The 26,494-nt window shown below is 48.6% G+C and overlaps 1 protein-coding gene across 4 annotated transcripts in view; it reads right to left on the bottom strand.

Annotated features, from left to right (window-relative positions):
* Positions 1 to 26,494, bottom strand: part of LOC127059028 (unconventional myosin-X-like) — a 202,116-nt gene that overhangs the window by 33,426 nt on the left and 142,196 nt on the right. For all 4 annotated transcript variants that reach the window (XM_050969637.1, XM_050969640.1, XM_050969639.1 and 1 more), the window contains 5 exons: positions 25,961 to 26,016; positions 14,324 to 14,466; positions 12,076 to 12,270; positions 3,461 to 3,618; positions 2,150 to 2,273 (listed from right to left, as the gene is read on the bottom strand). In XM_050969637.1, coding sequence (XP_050825594.1) covers positions 2,150 to 2,273; positions 3,461 to 3,618; positions 12,076 to 12,270; positions 14,324 to 14,466; positions 25,961 to 26,016 — 676 coding nt within the window. The remainder of the gene's footprint in view (positions 1 to 2,149; positions 2,274 to 3,460; positions 3,619 to 12,075; positions 12,271 to 14,323; positions 14,467 to 25,960; positions 26,017 to 26,494) is intronic.

Below are 26,494 nucleotides of genomic sequence, written 5' to 3'. Positions count from 1 at the left end.
TACCAGTTTGTGGACTGTGCCTGACCCCATGAAATAGGAGAATGGCAACATGAGAACAAGCATTACTGGTCATTTCCTGATCCCAGGAAAGCTCCTTCTTTAAATGTAAAAATATACCACTGTCCAATCAGTAAATTAAAAAATTAAGCTTGTCCACATTGCAAATCATGCATATTTTTAGATATACATATAAACAAAGAGTAATACCCTTAAAAGGACATTTTCAATTTGAAATCTAGCCAATTTCAAAAAATGAATTCAAAGTAGTTTGAGGCACTGTCCTGGTGTCCTAAGGCCCTTGACAATTTTTGGAATCATGTTTTCATCTTTTCAGAATATTTAAGTCTCCCCTGTTTTTGTGAGGGACCCACACAAATGACAAGAGAAACAATGGATCAGATGTACAGGCTGTAACTTGCCCTGGGGCTTGGGGTCATTATTCCCTTACATTTGATCCCTAAAAGAAAAGAAAAACATTCCTGTCATAGCTTCCTGCTGCCTTGCCCAGAGGGAAATAAAAGTACCATGACAGCTTCCATTACCCAAGAGTCCAAATGTAGAGTGGCTTCTTTCTGCACAGTCCAAACCAACGAAACCCGAAAGAAACAGTTTATACTGGGCTTCTAGGTCCTGGGAACTATTGCAGTCATCCTCAGTAGGAGACAAGCAATTAATTTCACAGTTTTTCTTTCTTTCTCCCTTCCCAGGCTTGGTTTAGGCATGTACTCGGGCCAGGTCCACACCACATACCTATATTGGTATAACTACATCACTCAGGGATGTGGAAAATCCACACACCGAGCGACAGTTATACAGACCTAACCCCCAACGTAGACAGTGCTATGCTGGTGGGAGAGCTTCTTCCGCTGACACAGCTACCATCTTTTGGGGAAGTGGATTAACTATGCCAACAGGAGAAGCTGTATGTGAAGATGAGCCCCTAGTTTGGAAGAAATCAGAGGATTCCTCTCTCCTGGGCCTCTGACTGTTATGGTTTCCCAATTAAGAGGCACAGCTGCTGGCTCCACCTCCTAGCATTCTAACAAGCCAGAGCAGTGAGCTCCTCTGCCTAGGCCTGGCAGCTCCAGCAATCTTTAAGAGACAGATCTCAGCCCAGTGAAGGCATTTAATCCCTTCCTGATCCAACTAGGGGTAGGGCACATACACTCCCTCATCCAGTGGAGACAGGGATACTGACTGTACTAAGAAAATGCTGCTAATGTACAAAGCAAACACACTGAAATATGAGAAAAAGTGTGTGTGGGGGAGTCTAATCTCTGTTATTAATGATTTCCGGTAACCAAAGTAGGTAAGAAATGTTCAGTCAGAGTATGTTTGCTAAGCTGATGCAATCCCTTTGAGGTGTACATTTAACAGGAGGAAGAGGAGTAGCAAACGCTACACCTGTACACTGGGGTCAAGTTCATGTGCACAGAGTAGTCACAGCACTGAACACAGTTTGCGTTGGGCCAATTTCCTCTGTCATCCCAGACCTTATACTTAAAGAGGAAAAATATTTGTGGCAGATTGTCTCGAGGCCATGCACAGGAGAGGGGCAGATTCATAGCAAGGTCTGGGGACAGAAGGGGCTGGTCCCTCTGCCAAGCCAGGTGTGCATAATAGTCCCAAAGGGGACAGAGGGTCAGGCCCCATCCCATTTTGCACCATGGGAGCAGGGAGCCTGTGAATGCTATCAACGTACTGGAGAGTTCAGACTATTGCTGGGTGCTCAGCAGGGGCGGCTCTATGTATTTTGACACCCCAAGCACGGCAGTCAGGCGGCTTTCGGTGGCGCGCCTGCAGGAGGTCCGCTGGTAACGCAGATTTGGCGACATGCCTGCGAGAGGTCCACCGGTCCCACGCCTTTGGCATACCCACCGCTGAATTGTCGCCAAAACCGCGGCATCGGCAGACCTTCTGCAGGCACGTTGCCGAAAGCTGCCTGCCTGCTGCTCTCACAGCGACCAGCAGGTTGCCCCCTGCGGCTTGCTGCCCCAGGCACGCGCTTGGTGTGCTGGTGCCTGGAGCCATCCCTAGTGCTCAGGGTCTGAATTATTCAGTACTTGGGGCAATACTCACATAGCACCTTCTCCTCTACCCCAGAGGGATAAGAGGTTTCAGGGACTCTGCAAAATGAAAAAGCACTTACTATTGATACTGACATCTCCATAGGGCAGTGGCAGCAATGGGGAATGCAGAGGGTGCTGAGTGTATCTCAGGATAGGGTTCCTCCTATATGTCTGTTCCACTACTTCGAAGTTCATATTGTTTTCCTGAAGGACAGAAGAAATTTCCTCAAACCTGCTCAGTCTTTCCCCAGAACTCTTCATATATCCAGGTTTAAACAAGAACTTCTCCCATCAGAGTTCCATGAGGGGCCCAAATAACTAGGTAACAGCTCAGCTAACTTGTACTGTAAATATTTGTATAAGAATTGAAACCACCTCCCCCAGCCTGAGACTGGGACACACAAGTGCCTGAGGGGAACTGGACATACTGGTTTGTATGTGCCCAAGCGAGCATGTCCACAAAATCTTATAGCTGGAAGTCCCACTTGTCAGAGGAAGTATGAATCCTAATGTGCACAAGGGGTTCACATGCGATTCAGTTCTGTGGATTCTGTCACATGTGCATGAGGAATCAGGATGTGTCTGGGGTGGGGACTCCTGATGTTTGACCACAGGGGAGTCATACATACCTGGGTTGGGGACTCTGACATTTGTGCACTCAGGAGTCACATGCCTAATGGCAATGGGGATCCCAAGGTAGGTGTCTGCAGGATCTGCACATGACGGCTGATGTGGAAGTTTCTGATTTGTGCATAAGGGGAATTTACACACACCTAGTATGGACTCCAGTGTGTGCCTGGCAAAACCCCACAATGGACTAAGCCTGAACTCCTGCAGAATGGTTTATATCTTGAAGCATGACATTTGATTATTTTAGCTGTATAATTACAAATGTTTTCCCTCAGTCCTTTTACGACACCATCTTCTCTCCTAACGTACCTAAGATAGTGACAGTGAATAAGGTCAGCTGCAGACAATAGCACAGGAACCTCGGTAGAAGTGAGGGGGCCACAAGGGCAGGTGGAGAGATTGGGGCTCCCCACAGTGACCCAGAGTCCCGGGCAGCTTTTACCATGGCCTGGCTCTGGCTTCTGGCTTGACCAGGGGATGGAGCTTTAGGGGAAAGAGGAGGAGCTGGGGCAGGGCGATAGAGAGGGACCAGGCCTCATGGTGAAGAGGAGCTAAGGCCCCCACCACGAAGTGCAGCCCCTGCAGGCACTGCTGTGTGCCTGCCCAAGGCTTCCAGTCTGGGGTGGCAAAGCAGCCCCTTGGCCCTCAAACAACACCCATGTTAAAAAGTAGGTGGGCATGGTCCCGCTGCTTCCATCTCCCCTGGCTGCAGATCTGGAATATTCTCCTAAACTTTGACTGCAGTGTTCATTGTTACCTACCCTGATGTCACGAATAAGCTGCTGTGTGGGTGTTTCTATGGGAACCTTGCTGTCAATGACTCCTTGGATGGCAGAGGCCCAGCGCATGGCTTCATTCAGTAGCTTGGTGTAGAGTCGGTATGAGTGCTTTCGACCATGGACTATGATGTTCCAGTAGCCTATGGGCAAACAAAGATATAGGAAGATGGAACTTGGTTGCAATTTTCTGACTCCATGTGCATGCAGCATGTGGCCGTAGAAATACATTGCTGAAAAAGTGACAGTCTTATCAAATGACATGATGAAATTGGCTTAAATGGACTGTGTGGACAGGAGATTTTCCCTAGGAAACAACTTCTCAAGGGAGAATCCCAGTCCAAGTCTTGATCCACCTCCGTTCCTCCCAACCCACAAACGCAATCTGCTGCAGGTGATGGTGGAGCATTACGGTTCCCACCTCCCTCAAAATACAAACATTGTTTCATGGCAGGGTGACTCCACCCCACTTCACCCGTTGGCTCTAACAAGGCATAAAAGTGGGGGAAGCCATAACAGAAGGTTGCAAGTATGAGCTATCACTATGATTGGAGCTCAGTTTAAGTAGTGTACTTATTTATGGAGGGTTTCCAGTCACTCGCAGATAAGGCTGTGTTTAGGTTTGCACTTTAAGAAAGACTCGGAGCCCTTGGTTTCACATGTTAAGGTTTGAATTTAGTCTCCAATTTTTAAGCACCTTTGCTCTTCCCAGACAACTGTATCTCTCTATTTTTTTGTCAAAGATTTACGAATTTCTGCAGAGGAATCATTTTAGAATTTTAAACCTGTTAGAAATCTTCCTGAGACTGTAATGGTTTGGTGCTCTTATGACTGGAGAGCCAGTCACTAAAAAAACAAAAACAAAAACAAAAAACAGTTACCTTTTCTGTAACTGGTGTTCTTCGAGATGCGTTGCTCATGTCTGTCCCATATTAGCTGTGTGGGCTCGCCACATGCACTAGTGCCAGAAGATTTTCCCACAGGAGTATCTGTAGGGGACTAGCCTCCGGCACCCCCTGGAGTGGTGCCTGCATGGCACAGTGTAAGGGGCGCTGCAGGCTCCCCTCACCCTCAGATCCTTTTTGCCAGAAAACTCCGACAGTGGCGAAGGACGGTGGGTCATGGAATAGACATGAGCAACACATCTCGAAGAACGCCAGTTACAGAAAAGGTAACAGTCTTTTCTTCTTTGAGTGCTTGCTCATGTCCATTCGATATTAGGTGACTCCAAAGCAGAACCCCTGGAGGTGGGTAGGAGTTCACGGATGTGTAGTTTGCAACACAGCTTTGCCGAACCCATCGTCGTCCCTGGCCTGCTAAGTGATGGCACAATGAGTGGTAAACGTGTGGACAGAGGACTATGTTGTGACTCTACAGATGTCCTGGATAGAGATGTGCGCCGGGGAGGCCGTCGAAGATACCTGTGCTCTCGCTGAGTGAGCTCTGACAATCAGCGGCACCGGAACCCCCACCAGGTCGTAACAGGTCCTTATGCACAAGGTAATCCAATTAGAAATCCTCTTGGAGGACACTGGAAGACCCTTCATCCTATCCGATGTAGTGATGAAGAGTTGAGTTGATTTATGGAAAGCCTTGGTACTCTCTAACTAAAAAGCCAAGCCTCTCTTCATTAACGTGTGGAATCTTTCCAGCAGCAGGAACGCCCTGATGCAGGTCGCATTGAGGACCGCTCCAATGACCTCTATCCTCTGCACCACCACTAACTTTCACTTTTTGTCATTTACCAGTAGGCCCAGAGAGCGGCACATGGCTTGGAGCACTGCGACATCAAGAACTGGAGCTGCACTTGACAAGCCAGTTGTCAAGGTACAGGTAGATCTGGATACCTCGACGCCTGAGGTAAGCAGCCACTACCAACATGCACTTGGTAAACACTCTCAGTGCTGTTGCCAGGCCAAACAGGAGAACCACAAACTAGTAGTGGTGGGGCCCCACCGTAAACTGGAGGAAGCATCTGTGCCTTTGAAAGATTGCTATTTGAAAATACGTGTCCTTCAAGTCAAGGGCAGCATACCAGTCTCCCAGATCCAGGGAGAGATAGAAACCAGGGAGACTGTGCAGAACTTTACCTTCTTTAGGTACTTGTTGAGGTCTCGCAGGTCCAGGATGGGCCATAGACCACCCTTTGACTTTGGGATTAAAAACTACTGGGAATAGAACCCCTTGTTCCTGTACTCAAGAGGAACTTCTTCCACTACATCCACCTGTAGCAACCTCTTTACCTCCTGCACAAGGAGACTCTCATGAGAGGGGTCTCTAAAGAGGGCTGAGGAAGGCAGGTGGGAAGGTGGGGGTAGAAAGGAACTGGAAGATATAACCCTGTTCCATTGTGCTGAGAAGTCATAGGTTGGAGGTTATAGTGGTCCAAGCAGGGAGGAAAACGGAAAGGTGGTTGGAGAACAGTGGGACAGATGGATCCGGGGAATAGTCTGGTAGGTCGCCCTCGGACGCACCCTCCAAATGACCATTTGGCCCCTTTCTTGGTATGGGTTGAGCCTGACAGGGCAGAGGGTGGGGGCAGGTGGCTCAGATGGAGCTTGTAGCTCTTGGCCCGTTTGTGGGGCTGGTCCTGCCAAGGCTGGCTCCCTTGGCCCTGAGGCTGCTGTGGTTTGAACTGCTTATAGGCCAGGGCTGGGACATAAAGACCCAGGGTTTTCAGGGTGGTGCGGGAGTCCTTGAGGCCATGCAACTTGCTGTCTGTTTGCTCCACAAATAGGGCTCGGCGGTTGAAGGGTAAGTCCTGCATAGACTGCTGAGCCTCAGAGGACAACCCAGAGAGGAGCAGCCAAGAGGCTCGCCACATGGAGATAGCAGAAGCCATGGTGGGGCAGCAGCAGCAGCTCTGTTTGACGCTGCCTGGAGGGCTGCCGTGGCCGCGGTTGTGCCCTCATCAAGGACTGCCCAGAATGCCTTCTTGGAAGCCTCAGGGAGTGATCCTTTGAACTTGGCCATGGCTTGCCACATATTAAAGTCATATCGGCTAAGGAGGGCTTGGTGGCTGGCCATTCTCAGCTGAAGGCTGGAAGACAAATAAATCTTACTTCCAAAGAGATCCAGTCTCCTCGAGTCTTTATTTTTGGGGATGGCCCTGGGTTGTCCCTACCTCTCTTTGTGGTTAACCACCTCTACCACAAGAGAATTGGGGGCAGGGTGGGAGTATAAGTTCTCATGCCCCTTGGTTGGCACAAAGTACTTGCGTTTGGCCCTCTTAGAGCTAGGGTCCAGGGAAGAGGGGGTCTCCCACAAGGCATTAGTGATTTTGGAAACCCCTTCACAAAGGAGTAGAGCCACCCTGGCAGGAGCCAAAGACGTCAAACAGGAAGTCCAAGAGCTCTTCCAGTTCCTCTGCCTGAAGGCCCAGGTTGGAAGAAACCCTCATCAAAACCTCCTGGTGCACTATGGTGTCACCCTGAGGAACTGGGTGAGGGAGCCCCATGACAGCCTAGTCTGGCAACGATGAGGATGATGTTGGTGCCGTGGGAACCTCCACTTCCATTGGTGGTCCAGCAGCTTGCTCCCTGAGTCCTCCTGGACCTGTGGGGTCTTATTCCCCGAAGCCTCAAGCACCAGAGGGGGATGGGACACTGAGGCCGCTGGCCTCTCTGAGGCTCCTGATGCCAATGTGGCAGCTTGGGAGGGTTGGGTGAACCCCCAAGGGCTCCATGGGTAGCATGGTGCCAGCCACTGCACCTGGAGTCATGGAACAGGCTTTGGTACTGAAGATGTAGGGAACCTCACTCCGTACTGGAGGTATAAACAGAGTGCTTGGTTCCAGATGACCAGGATCGGGCAGCATGGTGGCTCTTGTCTGACCAGTGCTGGTCACTATGACCTGATGCCGACTTGTCCAAGTGAGACAGGCGTCTTGGTTGGGATCTTGGGGACCGACGGCATTCTGCAGATCTGTGTCGGACACCTGGCGATCCAAGCCTCATGCTACACAAACGGTACTGGGAGCTAATACTGACCGGTCACATCTTCCTGAGCAGGGCGACCTACTACTTGGGAGATGGGCGATGACGGCCTGGTGATCTGTGATCTCAGACCCTCGATCAGTCCTGTGATCAGTATGGGGCCCTTGGAGACAGTCGGGGCCGGTCTGGGAGTTCTTGTTGGGTGGTGCATGCCTCAGAGGGTCTGTGCCTATCTACTAGTGAGGTATGATGCGATAGTGGGACATCCCCCTCGATGGAGAATGGTGCTGCTGAGGCAGGGACACACACATAGGTCCCAGCACAGGTTTCCCCCAAGACTGAGGTACTGCTGGAGTCGGTGTGGGTGGCACCGGGAGCATCACGGTCTCCTAAGCTACTAGAAGGGCTTCGGGCATCGATGACACCTGAAGCTGGCCAAGGCCTGCATCGCTATCCAGAGTCACAGGCAAAGCATGAGATGGGCTGCACCGCTCGACCTGAGCTGTGGGGGTGTTGAGCTGCCCGGCAGGGGTTGTGGATCACCCCCAGCCCTCTCCTTTCCCTTACAGGAGATAGGAGATCTTCCCCTCACAGTGTTTTCGGCTTCTTGACTGGAGCCGTAGAGGGGACCAGTGCCAGCTCGTGGACAACGCCAGGAGAGCACTGCGCACGGAGGCCGCTGTGCTCAGTGCAGATTTGGACAGCTGGTCCGGTGCCAGAGTGAGTGCTGACTCCCTACAGAGTGCTTTCAGATGGATATCATGCTCCTTCTTTGTCCTAGGTTTAAAGGACTTCACCTAAGCACTGTAGTTAGCTGGTACGTGGATCTCTGATGGGCACAGGCTGTTTGCAGTGATCGCAGAGCTTAAAGCCTGGGGACCGGGGCATGCCCTGTCCCCCGGCCGAGTCCCATTTGGGACTAACGAAGAGTTGGGAACTACTACTAAGGGTAATTAAGACACTACTAACTATATACAATTATATTACAGATTTTCAAAGTTCGTAAGAGCAGAGAATGAAAGAACGCTAGCTGAAGCTGCAGATGTTCCAGCACTGTCCCAAAAAGGCAAAAAGGAACTGAAGGTTGGGGGAGCTGGCGGTGGCCCTTATGCCACATCATGTGGGCACCACTCTAGGGGAGGCCAGAGCTGGTCCCCTATGGATACTGCCAAGGGAAAAACTTCAGGCACCTGTGCATGTGGCAAGCACACACACCTAATATGGAATGGACATGAGGAAGCACTCGAAAAAGAAAGCCAAGCTTCACACACTGATTCAGTCCCATCACTAAAATTTATTCTTAAATGTTAAAAAGAAGTATTTTTCTATCCATCAAAACCTATTGTACCCTTACAAGGAAAAGCCAAGAAAACTGCTCTGGTGCAGAGCCTAGTTTGCCCCAAATACTAAGAGAATGGTGTATAGGGCTCTCCCTCTGGCACATGCCACCTAAACCATCATCTCTCCACCATGCCATCCCAAATACCACAGCTGCCCAGCCTGCCTCCTTCCCTCACAAGATCTACTCATCACAGAGACCCTGCAGTGCCAGAAAGGTGAAGTGGATAGCAGAAGGCCACAAGAGAGAAATCAGACTTTTGAGAAGACTGGGGGATAAGGAGATGGGGGCTGGAGTTAGAGGTAGAGCCCAGTTTTTATGTTCTAAGATCTCGGTGCTCATATAGACTGGTCTCTATTCAGTGCTGCTGGCCCATGGTCCAGGGAGTGAAGACAGCAGCACTACAAGGTGCCAACTCAGTGTATACTGAGGTACCAGTGCACCAAGGCCTCCCTCTGGTGGGCCTGCCTGGGCCCTGGTGTACTCAGGGCTCCGCACTGTGCTGCTGTTGGCTCTACTGGCACAAGAGAGAGCACTGCTGGGGGATGATGCAGCAGGGCAGTCCCAATATAAGGGGCAGGAGTGATAAGGGAAGGGGTGCCCACGTTCTTTCCCCCTGTACATATCCCACCAGGCTCCCTGGGCGATTTTAAACCTCCTTGCAGAAGTCCTGGTCCGATGGACTTGCTTAGGTCTGTAAGATGGATCTCTGCTCATCAACTGGAAAAAATGCATTAGATTGGGGTTCTCGACCTTTACCTTTCTGACTCCCCGCCAACATGCTATAAAAACTCCAGGGCCTAGAGGGGTGGGGTGGGGGCGCCTCAGGCCAGCTCTGCATGGCTGGACCCAGGGAAAGAGTGCTACCTCTGCACCCTGACTCCTCTTAGCAGGCCACCCACTTGTCTGGATTAGGAGGGGAGCACAACCAAAAATTATAACTCAAAAGTATGGACTCAGCCCAAAAGGTTTGAAAAGTGCTCAGGGTGCAGGCAGTGGCTAGCTAGGGGCTGTGTGCAGGCAGGAGTGTACCTAAGGGCTGAGTGTGGGAAGGGGAGTGGCTCAGGGTGCAGGCAGGGAGTAGCTAGGAGCTGTGTGCGGGCAGGGATGTGGCTCAGAGTGCTGGCAGGAGTGTAGCTAGGGGCTGTGTGCAGGCAGGGGTTAGCTCAGAGTGCAGGGAGAGGGTAGCTAGGTGCTGTGTGTGGTTAGGGTGTAGCTCAGGGTGCAGGCAGTGGGTAGCTAGGGGCTGTATGCAGGTAGGGGTGTAGCTCAGGGTCATGGCAGTGGGTAGCTAGTGGCTGTGTGTGGGCAGGGGGTAGCTCAGAGTGCAGGAAGAGGGTAGCTAGGGGCTGTGTGTGGGTATATGTGTAGCTCAGGGTGCAGGGAGGGGGTCGCTAGGGGATGTGTGCAGGCAAGGTTTAGCTCAGAGTGCAGGGAAAGGGTAGCTAGGAGCTGTGTGGGGGCAGGGGGTAGCTCAGAGTGCAGGGAGAGGGTAGCTAGGGGCTGTGTGCAGGCAGGGGTGTAGCTCAGGGTGCAGGCAGTGGGTAGCTAGTGGCTGTGTGCAGGCAGGGGGCAGCTCAGGGTGCAAGCAGGGTGTAGCTAGAGGCTGTGTGTCAGGAATGGGAGGGCCCCTGCCCCTGCAGGAGCTGCTTTCCCTGAAGTCTCTGCTGGCCCCAGAGTCAGATCCCAAAACGGGGCAGGGAGCTGAGCAGCAGCCCTAGCCCTAGGTGGCAGCAGTAGCAGGAGACAGAGGAGTAATACAGCTGCCTGCTCCATGCACCAGTTAGTCAGAGCAGCAGCCGCCCCACACTGTACAGCTCCTCCAACTTGGGCAGGGCGAGGGGCATGTGTGGACCTAACCAGAGAGTGGCAGTCCTGGGGGAAGGCACTTCAGTTTGGGGGGACAATGCCCCCTTGTGCCTTCCCTCATCTCTGCCCATGGGCTTGGGGCTTCTGCCCCATGGGGCAATAGGGATGGTGGATACTCTGAAACTGGCTTGCAGACCCCTAGGGGGCCACAGATCCACAGTTGAGAACCTTTGCACTAGATGGAGATGCTATCCCTGAGGCAGAGCCTAGCACTTGCAACTTTGAACATGAACCCAGTCCCAGTGCACACGCCGAGACCCTCTAACTCAATGGCTCTCAACCTTTCCAGACTCCTGTACCCATTCAGCAGTCTGATTTGTCTTGTGTACCCCCAAGCTTCACCTCACTTAAAAACTACTTGCTTACGAAATCAGACATAAAAATACAAAAGTGTCACAGCACACTATTATTGAAAAATTGCTGACTTTCTCATTTTTATTATAAAATAAATCAATTGGAATATAAATACTGTACTTACATTTCAGTGTATAGTATATACATGCATATAAACAAGCCATTGTCTATATGAAATTTTAATGTGTACTGACTTCGCTAGTATATGTAGCTTGTTGTAAAACTAGGCAAATATCTAGATGAGTTCAGGTACCCCCAGGGGTACACACAGCCCTCGTTGAGAACCACTGCTCTAACTCACACTCACATGCACTGCTATACCTCCTACCTCTGGTTTTTCTGTGCACACGTAACTCATGATGTCCTGAGCAACACTGTCACAGTTTACCTGTGCTCCCCTATCTGTCTATATCCATCTGCTGCCTCTTGTATAGTTAGTCTGTAAGTCTTTGCAGGCAGGGACCATCTTCTTTGTTCTGTGTTTGTACAGTGTTTAACACAATGGGGTCCCTGGTCTATACTTAGGACCCCTGGGTGCTACCGTAATATAAATAACAAGACTTTATGAGTGGACAAATGTCAGTAGGGAACATATGCGAATCTGGCTATTGTTAGTTAAGTTTGTGCATTTGAATGTGATTTAGAGGATCTGAGTGTGTGGATTGGGATAATCCAAATTGCAAGTGCCAGGGAATTTGTTCTGAAGGGAGGAATCTGGGTACCATTGGGTAGTATGTTGAAGTGTATAGATTGGGCCTGCCTAAACTACTGTTTCTCCTTGATTTTTGGTAATGTGTTGGAGGGACTGTAACCGAACAACTTTAAATTACTGTCTAATTGATAATTTGTAAGGTGGTCACATGCAGGGGTGATGACAGACAAACTTCATCCTTCTCTTGACCTTTTCAAATCTCTTAGTTGCTTTCATACGATGAAGTATCAACAACTGGACACAGCAGCCCAAATAAAGGCACATAGCACTTTTCACTATAACTCTCCATCACACTGACTGTATCATATCCTGAAACCTCCCTCTCTTGGTCAGTCACAGATGAGAAGGCTGTTCTTGAAAAATGAATTTCCCTTTTGTTTGTCTCTCTTACCAGTTTCTTTAAGGACTCTCTCATCAGCCTGGACCACGGAGCAGAGGCTATTGAGAACAAGTGTGCCAAGTTTGGTGGCTGTGCGTTCCGAAGATTTGTAGTAATCAAGGGCGGTGTTTGTTAGCACAAACCAGCGTTTCTTCACCTTCAGAGAGGATGTCTTGTTGCTGCTTTGAACTTCCTTATGAAGCCAGCCTAATGGGAAAGAGGCACAATAACCTTTAAGTTATTGGAGTGTACATGGGGGAACTAGCTGGGCTGAGCCTGTTCGAGGAAGGGACGGGCCCTGCAGAGCGCCCCGTGATAGCGGCACCCGTGAGCATAACCGCAAAGGCACTGGAGACTGTGGGGGAAACTGAGGAAGGGAAAGGCCCGCCGGAGGAGGAAGCAAATTCTGATCCCCGCACCTGAGGAACAGGAGGAGCACAGGGTGGGGCACCAGCAGGCATGTGACTGGTGTGATGACCTGTAAGCAGAGGCAGAATTATGGGGGCAGCCGCTATATGTGCAGTGTGCCTTCTGCGGGAGGGGGATGAAGCGAACACGTACAGAGGTGGCTGGGGTCTGCCCGGCCCTGAGTGGGGAACCGCTCCCGGAAGGGCCCCCTGCAGGTTGAAAGCAAAAGGGCCAAGGGGCGAGATGGCCAGGCTTTGCAGCTATTAGGGATGTAACAGGGTGGCCAGGAGAGCCTGGTCAGATCCCTGTTAGCCCCTCTCCAATTAAGGGGATTAGCTGTGGCTGGCAGAGGAGACCACACCCTGATTACCTGAGCACTGACACCTGTGGGCCTAATCAGCCAGCTGGCCATATGAAGCTGGCAGGGAGGGAACAGGGCCGGGGCGGGGAAGACACAGGAAGGGAAGGAGTGTATGGCTCTAGGTCCCTGCTGGTAGGGAAAGCTAGCAGCGCCCCAGGGTGTTGGCCTGAAGAAGGTGTAAACAGCTGGTGGTGGGAAATAGCACAAAGGAATAAAAGAGCACCAGTGCATACACTTGAGATAGTCTCCGACTGAGTTTTGTGGAGGAGCCAGGAGGACGCCATTACACAGACATTTGCAATTCTCTTTATTTGTAATGGGCCAAGAGAGAAGGGGAAAACAGGTCTTATTCTGCTGTAATCCTGCCCTCAAGAAGGGCAAGTCTGGCTCAAAATTTCCTGGCCAGTAGAAAGCACCTTTGTTTTAAAAAAATATATTTTGTTTGGTTTTGGAGTTTCTATTTAGCAAAATTCAGAATTTTAAAAAATCTTATCCCTAAAGACTCTGCTACAAGAAGGAGATCACTCCTATGCAGACAACAGACCAGGGAAGGCAGAGAACTTTGGAGGTTCTCCACCAAGGGGCAGTCTTGGACCCAGGCTGGCTGTCAATCTTAGTTCTGACTCCCACCAGCAGGAAGAGGGAGAACGCACCACAGTACAGACTGCTAGACATGGAGCACGTGGTGAGTTAGCAGGGGTGTTGGAACAATTTTTATAGTGGGAGTGCTGAGAGCCATTGAACCAAACTGTAAACCATGTATATAATGGAAACTATTTCAAGCCATGCGGGATGGCAGCACTCTCCAGTTCCAGCACATGAGGGGGTGAGAACCAATTCATCTACTTTGTTACCCTCTTGAGAACTATCTGATCCAGGGACAATGCGTGAGCCCATTACAGATAGACTTAGCCTGTCTTCCTCTTCTTCCAGGCAAGTGACCATTATCAATGTGCTACATAAGGCATTGAAAAGAGATCATCCTTGTGAGACATGCCTTCTCTTTCCCCTTGGGCAGATGGCTCATGTATACCTTCCCACCTATAACCTTTCATTACACCCTAATCAAGCTCAAGAGAAATGAAGATTCAATAATTCTAAAAAGCTGACAACATCTAAGATAAATATGGTTCTCCACTGTTAGAGACAGCAACAATCAGTCCATCAGCTATGGAGGAGGCCAGGTTCCCACTCAGGCAGATCACAAAGTAGCAGCGAAGGTGGGTCTAGGGCTCACACAGCATAATAATGAGAATCTACACAGGCAATTTTCAGAAGAAAACACGCTGTTTATCTCCCTTCCAGTCCATTAATGAAGGGGCTAGATAAGACCAGAACTAGCATAATACCGGACACTGTGAGTCCCACTAGACGCCTCCATCTATGTGAGTGACATATCCAACCCCATTTGGATTTCCATTTTTGTGATATGATGATGATGTGTTCTTTGAGTTTGTGTGCAGAATAAGGTTACAGTACGTTTCCTTTTACCTCTCACAAGAAACTCCTGACCATCAATCTTGGATTCGCCTTTGGGTTTTTGCAGGAGCGAGATCCAGTGATGCATCTCCTCTGGGGTGTCGCTGTTACAGTGAATCACTCGATTTGCTGTGATGATCACAAAGGAATTTGGCCTGACAGAAAACATGAGAATTAAAACTGGTCATATCAGATCCATGTCTGGAGCAAAAGTACTGTGGAGACAGAGCACCTCTTCCCTAGTCATCTGTCCAAGTTTCCACTTCTTGAAATCTTCCTTTTTGTGTTTAAGCTCAGTGAAGATTTCTCTGTTAAGTCAAGCTGGTTGCCTGCCATATTTGCTATTTTTTCTGCACATTGGGATGGTTTGTTTCTGCGCTGAATAAGGCTTCTTTAAAATACAGTCAGTTCTCCTGGAATCCTTTCCCCTTCATATTAGCCTCCCAGGGGATCCCACCTATCAGTTCCCTGACGGAGTCAAAGTCTGCTTTTCTGAAGTCCAGGGTCCGTATTCTGTTGCTCTCCTTTCTTCCTTGCGTCAGGATCCTGAACTCAACTATTTAATAGTTACTGCTGCCCAGGTTGCCTCCCACTTCTACTTCCCCTATCAACTGTTCCCTGTTTGTGAGCAACAGGCCAAGAGGAACACAGCCCCTAATCCCTTAATTTATAAGGAGTCAGCACTGATTCTGGGGGTGGCGAGAGAGGGGAGTCTCTATATCTGAGACTCAGGGCTGTGGAGTAGAAGAGAGTCAAGCCAGATTTAGGAAGCAGAAGTTCCAGTCCTACATCTCTAGCCAGCCACCTCGTTTTGCACCTGGGATTACAATGGGATAGAGACTAAGGCCAAGTCTACATTCGAAATGCTGCATGGGTGCACCTGTACCACTGTAGCGTTTTATCGAAGATACTCTAAATAAGTTAATCCAAATGAGTGACGTAGTTATGCCGATACAGGTCTGTAGTGTAAGAACAGACCTAAGTGTTACTCTACACTCCTTCAGTATAAAAAGCCTAGCTGAAGTAATGTCTAAAACTTTCCACCTTAACACCCAGCTAAGAATCCCTTAAAATACAAAAATTCTATAACTGTATTGTGAAAGCCCCTGCAGCCTGCAGGAGAAAAAAAAAATACTTTAAAGCAAAGTAATGCAATAAGAAACGTAAGTAAGATGAGCCCATTGTTTTTTTAGCTGACAGTGAACACTTTCAACTGAATAAAATGTGAACTGCTCCCTGATTTATATTCTGGTTGGTTTCACAGCACAGTGTATGAACTATAGAACCGCCCTGTGTTTTAAAAGGACCTTTTTTGGTTTTGTTAGGGAGTGGTAAGAGTAGAATTTAGTTTATTATGTTGGGAAGGCCTTCCTCAGGCTACAGCATATACTTGTTAATTTGGGCTTTTTCTGCAGAAAATGTCTGTCTTCTAATAAAGCTTTTCAAAAGTGTAAATTTTTATTTAACTTGGATTCCAAGGCCGTGAACCACAAAGATACTTCGGCACCTACTTCCTCTTTCAGGCACCGCTGCGATCCACTAAACTCCAGCTCAGTTGCCACCTAACCCTGTAGGTGCCTAAAGTTGCTCAGCACCTATGTTTCTGCCTCTGAATATGTGTACTGCAGCCTCATTCTAGGTCCCCAGGGACCAATCTCCTGCCTAGGCCCCAGGACGATTCACAAACTGGGGAAGACAGGCATTCATCCACCTAAGTGACATGCAGGAGCACAGTCTGGTAGGCATGCTCAGACGCCACCTGCCAGGTTCGGCCCTTTAGAAGAGTCCACACAGAACACCTGAGGAGGCAGAGCTCCCTCACAACTTTTAGTCTTGTGGTTAGGATACTGACCCAGGATGTCGGAGACCCCCAGCTCAAGTCCCCCTGCCATCTGAGGGGGAGAGGGGATTTGAAGAAGGGTCTGCAACCTCTCAAGTGACTGCCCTAACCATTAGGCTATGGAATATTCTGATGTGAGTCTCTCTCCTACTGAAGTTCTTCCACTTCAAATAACTGACTAATTAAATATTACCTGGGCTAGAGAAAGAGTTAGACTGAATCTTTAGTCTATTGGTTAGGGCATTCACCTGAGGAATGGCAGAGCCTTGTTCAGAAAGGGGACTATGAACTGCAGGTCTCCCACATCCTGAATGAATACCCTAACCACTGGTCTAAAGGAGGTCTGCCTTTCCCCTCCTGCCCTCCAGGTGTTTTGTTTCTGACCCCACATGTGACTTAGGTGGCCAAATGCCTCTCTCCCCTCCTTCCCCCCTGTTTGTGGATCACAAACAGAAATAGGTGCCTGTCTCTGAGATGGGAAGGGACTTAGCACTGGCTAGCTTAGGTGGCTCCCTATCTAGGATGCTGACTTTGTGGTTTGCAGTTTAAGGTGCCTCTGTCTCTTCCCATTCATCATACAGGAGCCTAGATGCCTAACTCAGGCTTCACGACACTGAGCATCACAGCACCTAATTCTAGGTGCCAAAAAAATCACAGGAGGAACACTGTGCTCCACAAAGCATGAGTCTTTATGTGGGTCTGGGCCCAAGTGACTAATAGGCTCTATCATTAGGAAGAGTTTGGTGGATTACGAACGTTCTCAGAGCGGTAGCCATGTTGGTCCATATCAGCAAAAAGAACGAGGAGTCCTTGTGGCATCTTAGAGACTAAAAAATTTATTTGAGCATAAGCTTTTTGTGTGTTTAGCCCACGAAAGCTCATGTTCAAATCAATTTGTTAGTTTCTGAACTGCCACAAGGACTCCTCGTTCTTTTTACTAATGTTCTGTGAACCACAGCTTGGAATAACTGAGCTACTGAAATATTAGTGATCAGATACTGTCATGGAATTTTTCAGGTACTGTTATTGGTCATATCATCAATTATTGGAGGATATTATGCCGATAGCATAATAACTTGATTAACATTTTGGAATATGGTTGACAAATCCAAAACTGAACAGATTTTGAACCAAGATGGATGAAGTGACCAGCCATATTACAATTACATCAATATAACAAGGTTCAAAAAAGAACTAGATAAATTCATGGAGGATAGGTCCATCAATGTCTATTAACCAGGCTGGGCAGGAATGGTGTCCCTAGCCTCTGTTTGCCAGAAGCTGGGAATGAGCGACCGGGGATGGATCACTTGATAATTACCTGTCCTGTTCATTCCCTCTGGGGCACCTGGCATTGGCCACTGTTGGCAGACAGGATACTGGGCTAGATGGACCTTTGGTCTGATGCAGTAGGGCCATTCTTATGTTCAAGTAGGGAATAACATTCCTGAGTTTAATGACTTCTTTTTAGCAAGGCTGTTTTTGCTAAAGCTACAAGATTAAGATCTTGCAGCCAAAGTAATTTTAACACAGGGCAGCGAGACGCAGGTGGGTTCAAGCTTCAGTCCTCACTTCTGGGGTCATGTAATAATGTTTATTGTCAGAAGGGGGTCATGGTGCAATGAAGTTTGAGAACCCCATATCTACTCTCATCTCCTTTATGATCCAGAACATCAGCGAACCAGGAGCAGCTAACAGCAGAGGCTAACAGAGGGAGTTTGCCTGGGATCTGTCCAACAGGAGGTATGCTAAGTGCTGCATTAGGGGGGCTGTGCTGGTGAGTATCTGAGTGTCTGTTGCGGGGACAGTTTGTCAGTTTGACTGTGGGCTTGATCGTTTGTTTGAAAAGTGTGAATTGGGAGTGCATTGTTCCTGGTGGGCCTTGAGTGGGCCTGACTCTTATAAAAAAGCAGTCAGCTAAGTGGCGAACAGCGGAGACTAACAGAGGGAGTTTGCCTGGGAGTTCGCCTGGGGAGAGCCCACTGAGGCTTTCTGTGAGTTGCTGCAACTGCTGAGGAAGCTCTTAGAAGGAAGAAATTATGGAAGGTGAGCATTCAGCCGTTTTAATCCGCACAGGTTGTGCCATGTTTGTCTTTCTTCCCCAGGATAAAAGTGACTTTGTCTGTTCAAAGTGTAAGCTGGTCTGCATATTGGAAGAGAAGTTTCAAGGTCTGGAGAAACAAGTATCGACCCTGTGTTGCACAAGCAAAAATGAAGATTTCCTGGACAGATGTCAGGATATGCTTCTAGGAGCACAACTTTCTGAAGAATCGGAGCAAGATGTGCAGAGAGGAGAGAGGGACGGTGAAGAAATTTGGCAGCATGTGACCTCCAGAAGAAGAAAGAGGAGTGTCCATGTACCAGCAACGGAGATACAGGTGAGCAACCGTTTTCATGTTCTCTCCATAGGTATTAATGCGGAGAGTGGACTAGATGGTACATCTGAAGAAGGGAGTAGAAGGAGGCTCCACCGATTGGAAGGCATGAGATGCACTGTCCTAGGGATGGGTGATCCACGACCACCGCTCCCAAGAGAAGGAGGCAGGTGGTGGTGGTCAGGGACTCTCTCCTAAGCGGGACTGAGTTATCTATCTGCTGCCCCGACCGAGAAAACCGAGAGGTCTGCTGCTTGCCAGGAGCTAGGATTCACGATGTGAAGGAGAGACTGCCGAGACTCATCAAGCCCTCGAATTGCTACCCCTTCCTGCTTCTCCACGTGCACCAATGATACTGCCGAGAATGACCTTGAGCGGATCACTGCTGACTACGTGGCTCTGGGAAGAAGGATAAAGGAGTTTGAGGCACAAGTGGTGTTCTCGTCCATCCTCCCTGTGCAGGGAAAAGGCCTGGGTAGAGACAGTCGAATTATGGAAGTCAACGAATGGCTACGCAGGTGGTGTCAGAGAGAAGGCTTTGGATTCTTTGATCACGGGATGGTGTTCCAAGAAGGAGGAGTGCTAGGCAGAGATGGGCTCCACCTAACGAAGAGAGGGAAGAGTATCTTCGCAAGCAAGCTGGCTAACCTAGTGAGGAGGGCTTTAAACTAGGTTCACCGGGGGAAGGAGACCAAAGCCCTGAGGTAAGTGGGGAAATGGGATATCAGGAGGATGCACGAGTAGGAGAGCGCAAGAGGGGAGGACTTCTGTCTCACACTGAGAAAGCAGGACAATCAGTGTGTTATCTTAAGTGCCTATACACAAATGCAAGAAGCATGGGAAACAAGCAGGGAGAACTGGAAGTCCTGGCACAGTCAAGGAACTATGATGTGATTGGAATAACAGAGACTTGGTGGGATAACTCACATGACTGGAGCACTGTCATGGATGGATATAAACTGTTCAGGAAGGACAGGCAGGGCAGAAAAGGTGGGGGAGTTGCATTGTATGTAAGAGAGCAGGATGATTGCTCAGAGCTCTGGTATGAAACTGCAGAAAAACCTGAGAGTCTCTGGATTAAGTTTAGAAGTGTGAGCAACAAGGGTGATGTCATGGTGGGAGCCTGCTATAGACCACCAGACCAGGGGGATAAGGTGGACAAGGCTTTCTTCCGGCAACTAGCGGAAGTTACTAGATCGCAGACCCTGGTTCTCATGGGAGACTTTAATCACCCTGATATCTGCTGGGAGAGCAATACAGCAGTGCACAGACAATCCAGGAAGTTTCTGGAAAGTGCAGGGGACAATTTCCTGGCACAAATGCTGGAGGAACGGACTAGGGGCAAAGCTCTTCTAGACCTGCTGCTCACAAACCAGGAAGAATTAGTAGGGGAAGCAAAAGTGGATGGGAACCTGGGAGGCAGTGACCATGAGATGGTCAAGTTCAGGATCCTGACACAAGAAAGAAAAAAAAAGAAAGAAAGAAAGAGCAGCAAAATACAGACCCTGAACTTCAGAAAAGCAGACTTTGACTCCCTCAGGGAACTGATGGGCAGGATCCCCTGGGAGAATAACATGAGGGGGAAAGGAGTCCAGGACAGCTGGCTGTATTTTAAAGAATCCTTATTGAGGTTGCAGGAAAAAAACATCCTGATGTGTAGAAAGAATAGTAAATACGGCAGGAGACCAGCTTGGCTTACCAGTGAAATCCTTGCTGATCTTAAATGCAAAAAAGAAGCTTACAAGAAGTGGAAGATTGGACAAATGATCAGGGAGGAGTATAAAAATATTGCTCAGGCATCCAGGAGTGAAATCAGGAAGGCCAAATCACACTTGGAGTTGCAGTTAGCAAGAGATGTTAAGAGTAACAAGAAGGGTTTCTTCAGGTATGTTAGTAACAAGAAGAAAGTCAAGGAAAGTCTGGGCCCCTTACTGAATGAGGGAGGCAACCTAGTGACAGAGGATGTGGAAAAAGCTCATGTATTCAATGCTTTTTTTGCCTTTGTCTTCATAAACAAGGTTAGCTCCCAGACTGCTGCACTGGGCAGCACAGCATGGGGAGCAGATGACCAGCCCTCTGTGGAGAAAAAAGTAGTTCGGGACTATTTAGAAAAATTGGACGAGCACAAGTACATGGGGCCGGATGCGCTGCATCTGAGGCTGCTACAGAAGTTGGCGGATGTGATTGCAGAGCCATTGGTCATTATCTTTGAAAACTCATGGTGAATGGGGGAGGTCCCAGAAGACTGGAAAAAGGCTAATGTAGTTCCCATCTTTAAGAAGGGAAGGAGGAGGATCCGGGGAACTACAGGTCAGGCAGCCGCACCTCAGTCCCTGGAAAAATCATGGAGCAGGTCCTCAAAGAATCAATTCTGAAGCACTTAGAGAAGAGGAAAGTGATCAGGAACAGTCAGCATGGATTCACCAAAGGCAAGTCATGCCTGACTAACCTAATTGCCTTCTATGAAGAGATAACTGGGTCTGTGGATGAGGGGAAAGCAGTGGGTGCGTTATTCCTTGACTTTAGCAAAGCTTTTGATATGGTCCCCCACAGTATTCTTCCCAGCAAGTTAAAGAAGTATAGGCTGGATGAATGGATTATAAGGCGGATAGAAAGCCGGCTAGATTGTCAGGCTCAACGGATAGTGATCAACGGCTTCATGTCTAGTTGGCAGCTGGTATCAAGTGGACTGCCCCAAGTGTCGGTCCTGGGGCCGGTTTTGTTCAATATCTTCATTAATGATCTGGAGGATGGCGTGGATTGCACCCTCAGCAAGTTCGCAGGTCACACTAAACTGGGAGGAGTGGTAGATACGCTGGAGGATAGGGATAGGATACAGAGGGACCCAGACAAATTAGAGGATTGGGCCAAAAAAAACCTGATGAGGTTCAGCAAGGACAAGTGCAGAGTCCTGCACTTAGGACGGAAGAATCCCATTCACTGTTACAGACTAGGGACCGAATGGCTAGGAAGCAGCTCTGCAGAAAAGGACCTAGGAGTTACAGCAGACGAGAAGCTGGATATGAGTCAACAGTGTGACCTTGTTGCAAAGAAGACTAATGGCATTTTGGGCTGTATAAATAGGGGCATTGCCAGCAGATCGAGGGGCATGATCATCCCCTATATTTGACATTGGTGATGCGTCACCTGGGGTACTGTGTCCAGTTTTGGGCCCCACTCTGTAAGAAGGATGTAGAAAAATTCGAAAGAGTCCAGTGGAGGGCAACAAAAATGATTAGGGGGCTGGAGCACATGACTTATTAGGAGAGGCTGAGGGAACTGAGATTGTTTAGTCTGTAGAAGAGAAGAATGAGGGGGGATTTGATAGCTGCTTTCAACTACCTGAAGGGGGGGTCCAAAAAGGATGGATCTAGACTGTTCTCAGTGGTAGCAGATGACAGAACAAGGAGTAATGGTCTCAAGTTGCAGTGGGGGAGGTTTAGGTTGGATATTAGGAAAATCTTTTTCACTAGGAGGGTGGTGAAGCACTGGAATGGGTTACCGAGGGAGGTGGTGGAATCTCCTTCCTTATATGTTTTTAAGGTCAGGCTTGACAAAGCCCTGGCTGGGATGATTTCATTGGGAACTGGTTCTGCTTTGAGCAGGGGGTTGGACTAGATGACCTCCTGAGGTCCCTTCCCACCCTGATATTCTATGATTTCACCCAATTCTCTCTGTATGGAGCTCATCAACTTGTGTTTGACCAAAGCATATCTTCCAGAAATGCATCCACTCTTGATCTGAAGACATCACAGATGAGGAATGGGACCCACCACTTCCCTTGGCTGTTTGTCCCAATTGTTTATTACCTTCACTGTTAAAAATGTGTGCCTTATTCCTAATTTGAATTTGTCAGGCTTCAGATTCCAGCCATTGATTCTTTTGCTTAGGTCAAAGAATCCTTTAGAATCTGGTACTCCAGTCTTCAAAAGAATTTTTGTAGCTCTTTTCTGAACCCTCTCCAATTCTTCTGCATCCTTTTAAAAATTTGGACATAAGAAGTGGATGCAGTATTAACTCACCACTTCATTTGCCTACATACAATATTTAAGGGCCACTGAAATCCTCAGAATCCCTGCTCAGGTGCCACTTAACTCTGTAGACAACTAAATTCACAAGGTGCATAAGTTTCCACCAATGGGTATGTGCAAAGCTACCTAACTGAAACTGACCCTATAGCCTGGGGGATAAGACAGTCAACTGAGATGTGGGAGAGTCAGGTTCACTCTTGCGGAGTGTTTGTTCTTTGGCAGGGCACAGGGCCAGTGCAACCCATTAGGTGACCTACACGGTCGCCTAGGGCACTAGCATTTTGGGGGGCAGCATTTCGGGTCGGCGGCCGGATGTTTGGCCGCCCCAGTCGTCATCAGGATTTAGGCGGAGGGACCTGGGGCACGCGGGCGCAGGGAGGGCCGCCTGCAGCAAGGGGGGGGGGCGTGGCACACAGGGAAACCGCTCCCCACCCCAGCTCATCTCTGCTACACCTCCTCCCCTGAGCACGCCACCTCGCTCTGCTTCTCTCCCTTCCAGGCTTGCGGCGCCAATCAGCTGTTTGGCGCTGCAAGCCTGAGAGGTGGGAGAAGTGGAGCGGTGACAGTATGCTTGGGCAGGAGGTGGAGCAGAGGTGAGCTGGGGCAGGGAGCTGCCGCACGGCTCCCCGGGCCAGGGGTAGCTGCCATGTGGGGCGGAGCCTCAGGGCGGACGGGGGGGCGGAGGGCTGCCACAGGGCTGGAGGGGGCACAAGGTGGAAGCTTAGCCTAGGGTGCAAAACATCCTTGCACCCACCCTGGCGGGGCAGGTTTTTGTCCTAAGTTTAGAGCAGGGGTAAGCGTGCCAAAGGCGGCACATGAGCTGATTTTCAGTGGCACTCACACTGCCCGGGTCCTGGCCACCGGTCTGGGCGGCTCTGCATTTTAATTTAATTTTAAATGAAGTTTCTTAAACATTTTTAAAACCTTATTTACTTTGCATACAACAACAGTTTAGTTATATACTATAGACGTATAGAAAGAGACCTTCTAAAAACCTTAAAATGTATTACGGGCACGCGAAACCTTAAATTAGAGTGAGAAAATGAAGACTAGGCACAGCACTTCTGAAAGGTTGCCGACCCTTAGTTTAGAGTATATTTGTTAGGTATTTCTGGCTCTAAACACTCCTTCTCTAAACGTTGAGTTTGAGTTTGTAGTGCCTTTGCCCTTTACACTCTCCCCTTGCATCACTGATTAACCCTGTCCTAGCTGCTCCTGCTAGTCTCCACCCCAGATAAGCTTTCCTATCCATAAGATGCAGGACATCCCATTCATACAGACTCCTCTCCCACTGAAATGTGGCCCAACGTTCCACATCATCAAAACTTCAACTTCATGTCAGTCACATAGTCAGTGATTCATCGTCAGTTTTTTCTGCCTTTTCTTGCTCATAGGACTGGCAGGACCTCTGAAAAGACTGGACTTTCTTCTTCTTCTTTTTCAACAATCTGTGTAGTCCCACATGATGCTGTAACACTGGTTTCAACGTGTGTCTTCAGCAGCAGAGATTTGCCAGGTGACTTCAGAATCCCATCCAATCTTGCAGTAACATCACAAGTCTTAGTTCCTGTCATCCTTGTGTCCCTTTCTAAAGCCTCTGTCCACTCTTCTTAACACAGACTCACCGCTGACAATTGCTTGTCATCTTAGGCATCTTTGGGGTATAAAGCAGCAATTCCCAAGTGCATCCCCTATAGTTTTCTGGTCCATTCTCATAAGAACATAACAGCAGTCATACTGGGTCAGAGCAAGGCCCATCTAGCCCAGTGTCCAGTCTTCTGACAGTGGCCAGTGCCAGGTGCCCCAGAGGGAATGAAGAGAACAGGTAATCCTCAAGTGATCCATCTCCTGTCAGCCATTCCCAGCTTCTGGCAAACAGAGGCTAGGGACACCTTCCATGCCTATCCTGGCCGTTCATCAACACGTAATTCTTCAGAGACATTCTAGGTAGTCACCTCACTATCATCCCCATTTTACAGATGGGAAATTGAGGCACTGAGCAACTAAGTGACTTGCCCAGTACCTTTCAGGATGTTTGTGACAGAGCCAGAATTGAACCTGTGTCTCCGACAGGCCAGGCTAAGTGCTCTAACCACTGGATCGTCCTTCCTCTCTGGTGGGGAATTGCAAAAGGAGATTCCCTATATGATGTGGCCCACATAAGGACAGGGCACAACCACCATTCCTGTGAGTACCTACACAGGAAGAAGGTATCAAATAATGGAAGACTCTTTCATTTATCAGCCTAACTGAGGCATAATGGGATCCATTAGCTGGCAGCTGAAGTTAGAAAAAGTTAAACTGGAATGAAGATGCAGTGTTTTAACAGTGAGGGTAATTATTAACTGGAATAGCTTCCTAATATATTTGGGAGATTCTCCACCATTTGGAGCCTTTACTTGAAACTGTATGTCTTTCTTAAAGTTATGCTCCAGCTCAACCACGAGTAATTGTGATGGATGAAAGAATCATTGGGTGAAAATCTGTGACCCATGTTCTGCAGGCGGTCAGACTAGATGATCAGTGTGGTCCCTTGTGGACCACTCAGTCCTTGCTCCCTCCTGGTAACATATCAGCGAGAAAGAACAATGCCATAGCCCCATCCTTCAACATACCAGCCTGCAAAGTGGGGCACACATACCAGGGAAAGCACCCTATGTCATCCTAACATGTGCCCCGCCCCTGTGTGCAGTGAATAGTCCCATAAGAGGCACCATCTGTCCCAGTGCGCCTCCTAGGATGACACAGCTGCTCTACCCTACAAAGAGCATCACACAGAGTGTGCAACTGAGCCCTGTAGATTTGTTTTGATTATTCCTCACTTTTCCTCTTTTTTTCCCATTTGTTTATCTTTCCTTGAAATGCTTTGAATTAAGGAGGATTTAATTCAGTGGGGCAGAGATGACATACACACAGTGTTTCAACCTTCACTTCCCAAAACAGGTTACATTAATAGATTCACAGATTTTAAGGCAAGAAGAGACCATTATGATACTCAAGTCTGACTTCTCACAGGCCACAGAATTCCACCAAATGATAGCTGCATCAAGCCCATAAGTTCTGATTGAATGAGAGAGAATCTTTCACAAAGTCATCTGATCTTGACAGTCAGACTACGCTGTTCCACCTATGAGATGGAAAGGGGAACAAACTTTCATTTAAAAAAAATATATTTCTAGACCTCATGGCTATGAAGGAAACCAAACTGGAACAATGTATAGACTGAAGCAGCATAAAGCAGGAGGCTGAGCTACCCCATGGGGCAAACTTCTTATTATTTAAAACAAGTTTGGTGCTGATGATGTGCTCCTCCATGTGCAAAAACAAACCGAAGCCAGGCCCTGCCCCAAAGAGCTACCAATCCAAAAGGTAACGATGTAGTTACAGTGCGGCTTACTCCTACCTGTCAGGATTGTCTGAGGCACAGACAGAGTCGATGAGCCCCACATCCAGGGTTCCCTTCACAGGGGGAGAGACAGACATTTATCAACAATGTACATCCTAAAGCAGAAACATTCTCCTTCCTCATAAAAATCAAGAACCAAAGCTTTGCTTCTAAATTCTATCTGCTTTAATACGAGCGAGTCAGTGATAGAGAGGAAGGGGGATATGAGGCAGACTTCTATGTTCTGCAGACAGAAAGATGATGCAGAACTCCACACAGGAGCTGTGATAGTCAGTCAGCATTATGAAGCTCTGGGAAAACTGCATCTCTACCTCCCAGTCTCAGAACAAACAAATATTGAATATTGATATTCTCTTTATACAAATCTCCTCCTCCTGTATTTACTGTACTCAAAACCCTGTTTGGCCTCCCCAAACCAACCAAGACCACCATCAATGATGCAACTCACTTTGCCCCACTCAAACTGCCAAAGGTTCCTTGTCTCTGAATGATTCATCCCTGCTCTGCTCTTTCTTAAACCAGTTTTGAAGT

The sequence above is a fragment of the Gopherus flavomarginatus genome, chromosome 10, assembly GCF_025201925.1.
Source record: "Gopherus flavomarginatus isolate rGopFla2 chromosome 10, rGopFla2.mat.asm, whole genome shotgun sequence".
NCBI lineage: Eukaryota > Metazoa > Chordata > Testudines > Testudinidae > Gopherus > Gopherus flavomarginatus.
The sequence above is the reverse complement of the archived record's forward strand: the minus strand, read 5'-3'. Positions and strand labels throughout refer to the sequence as shown.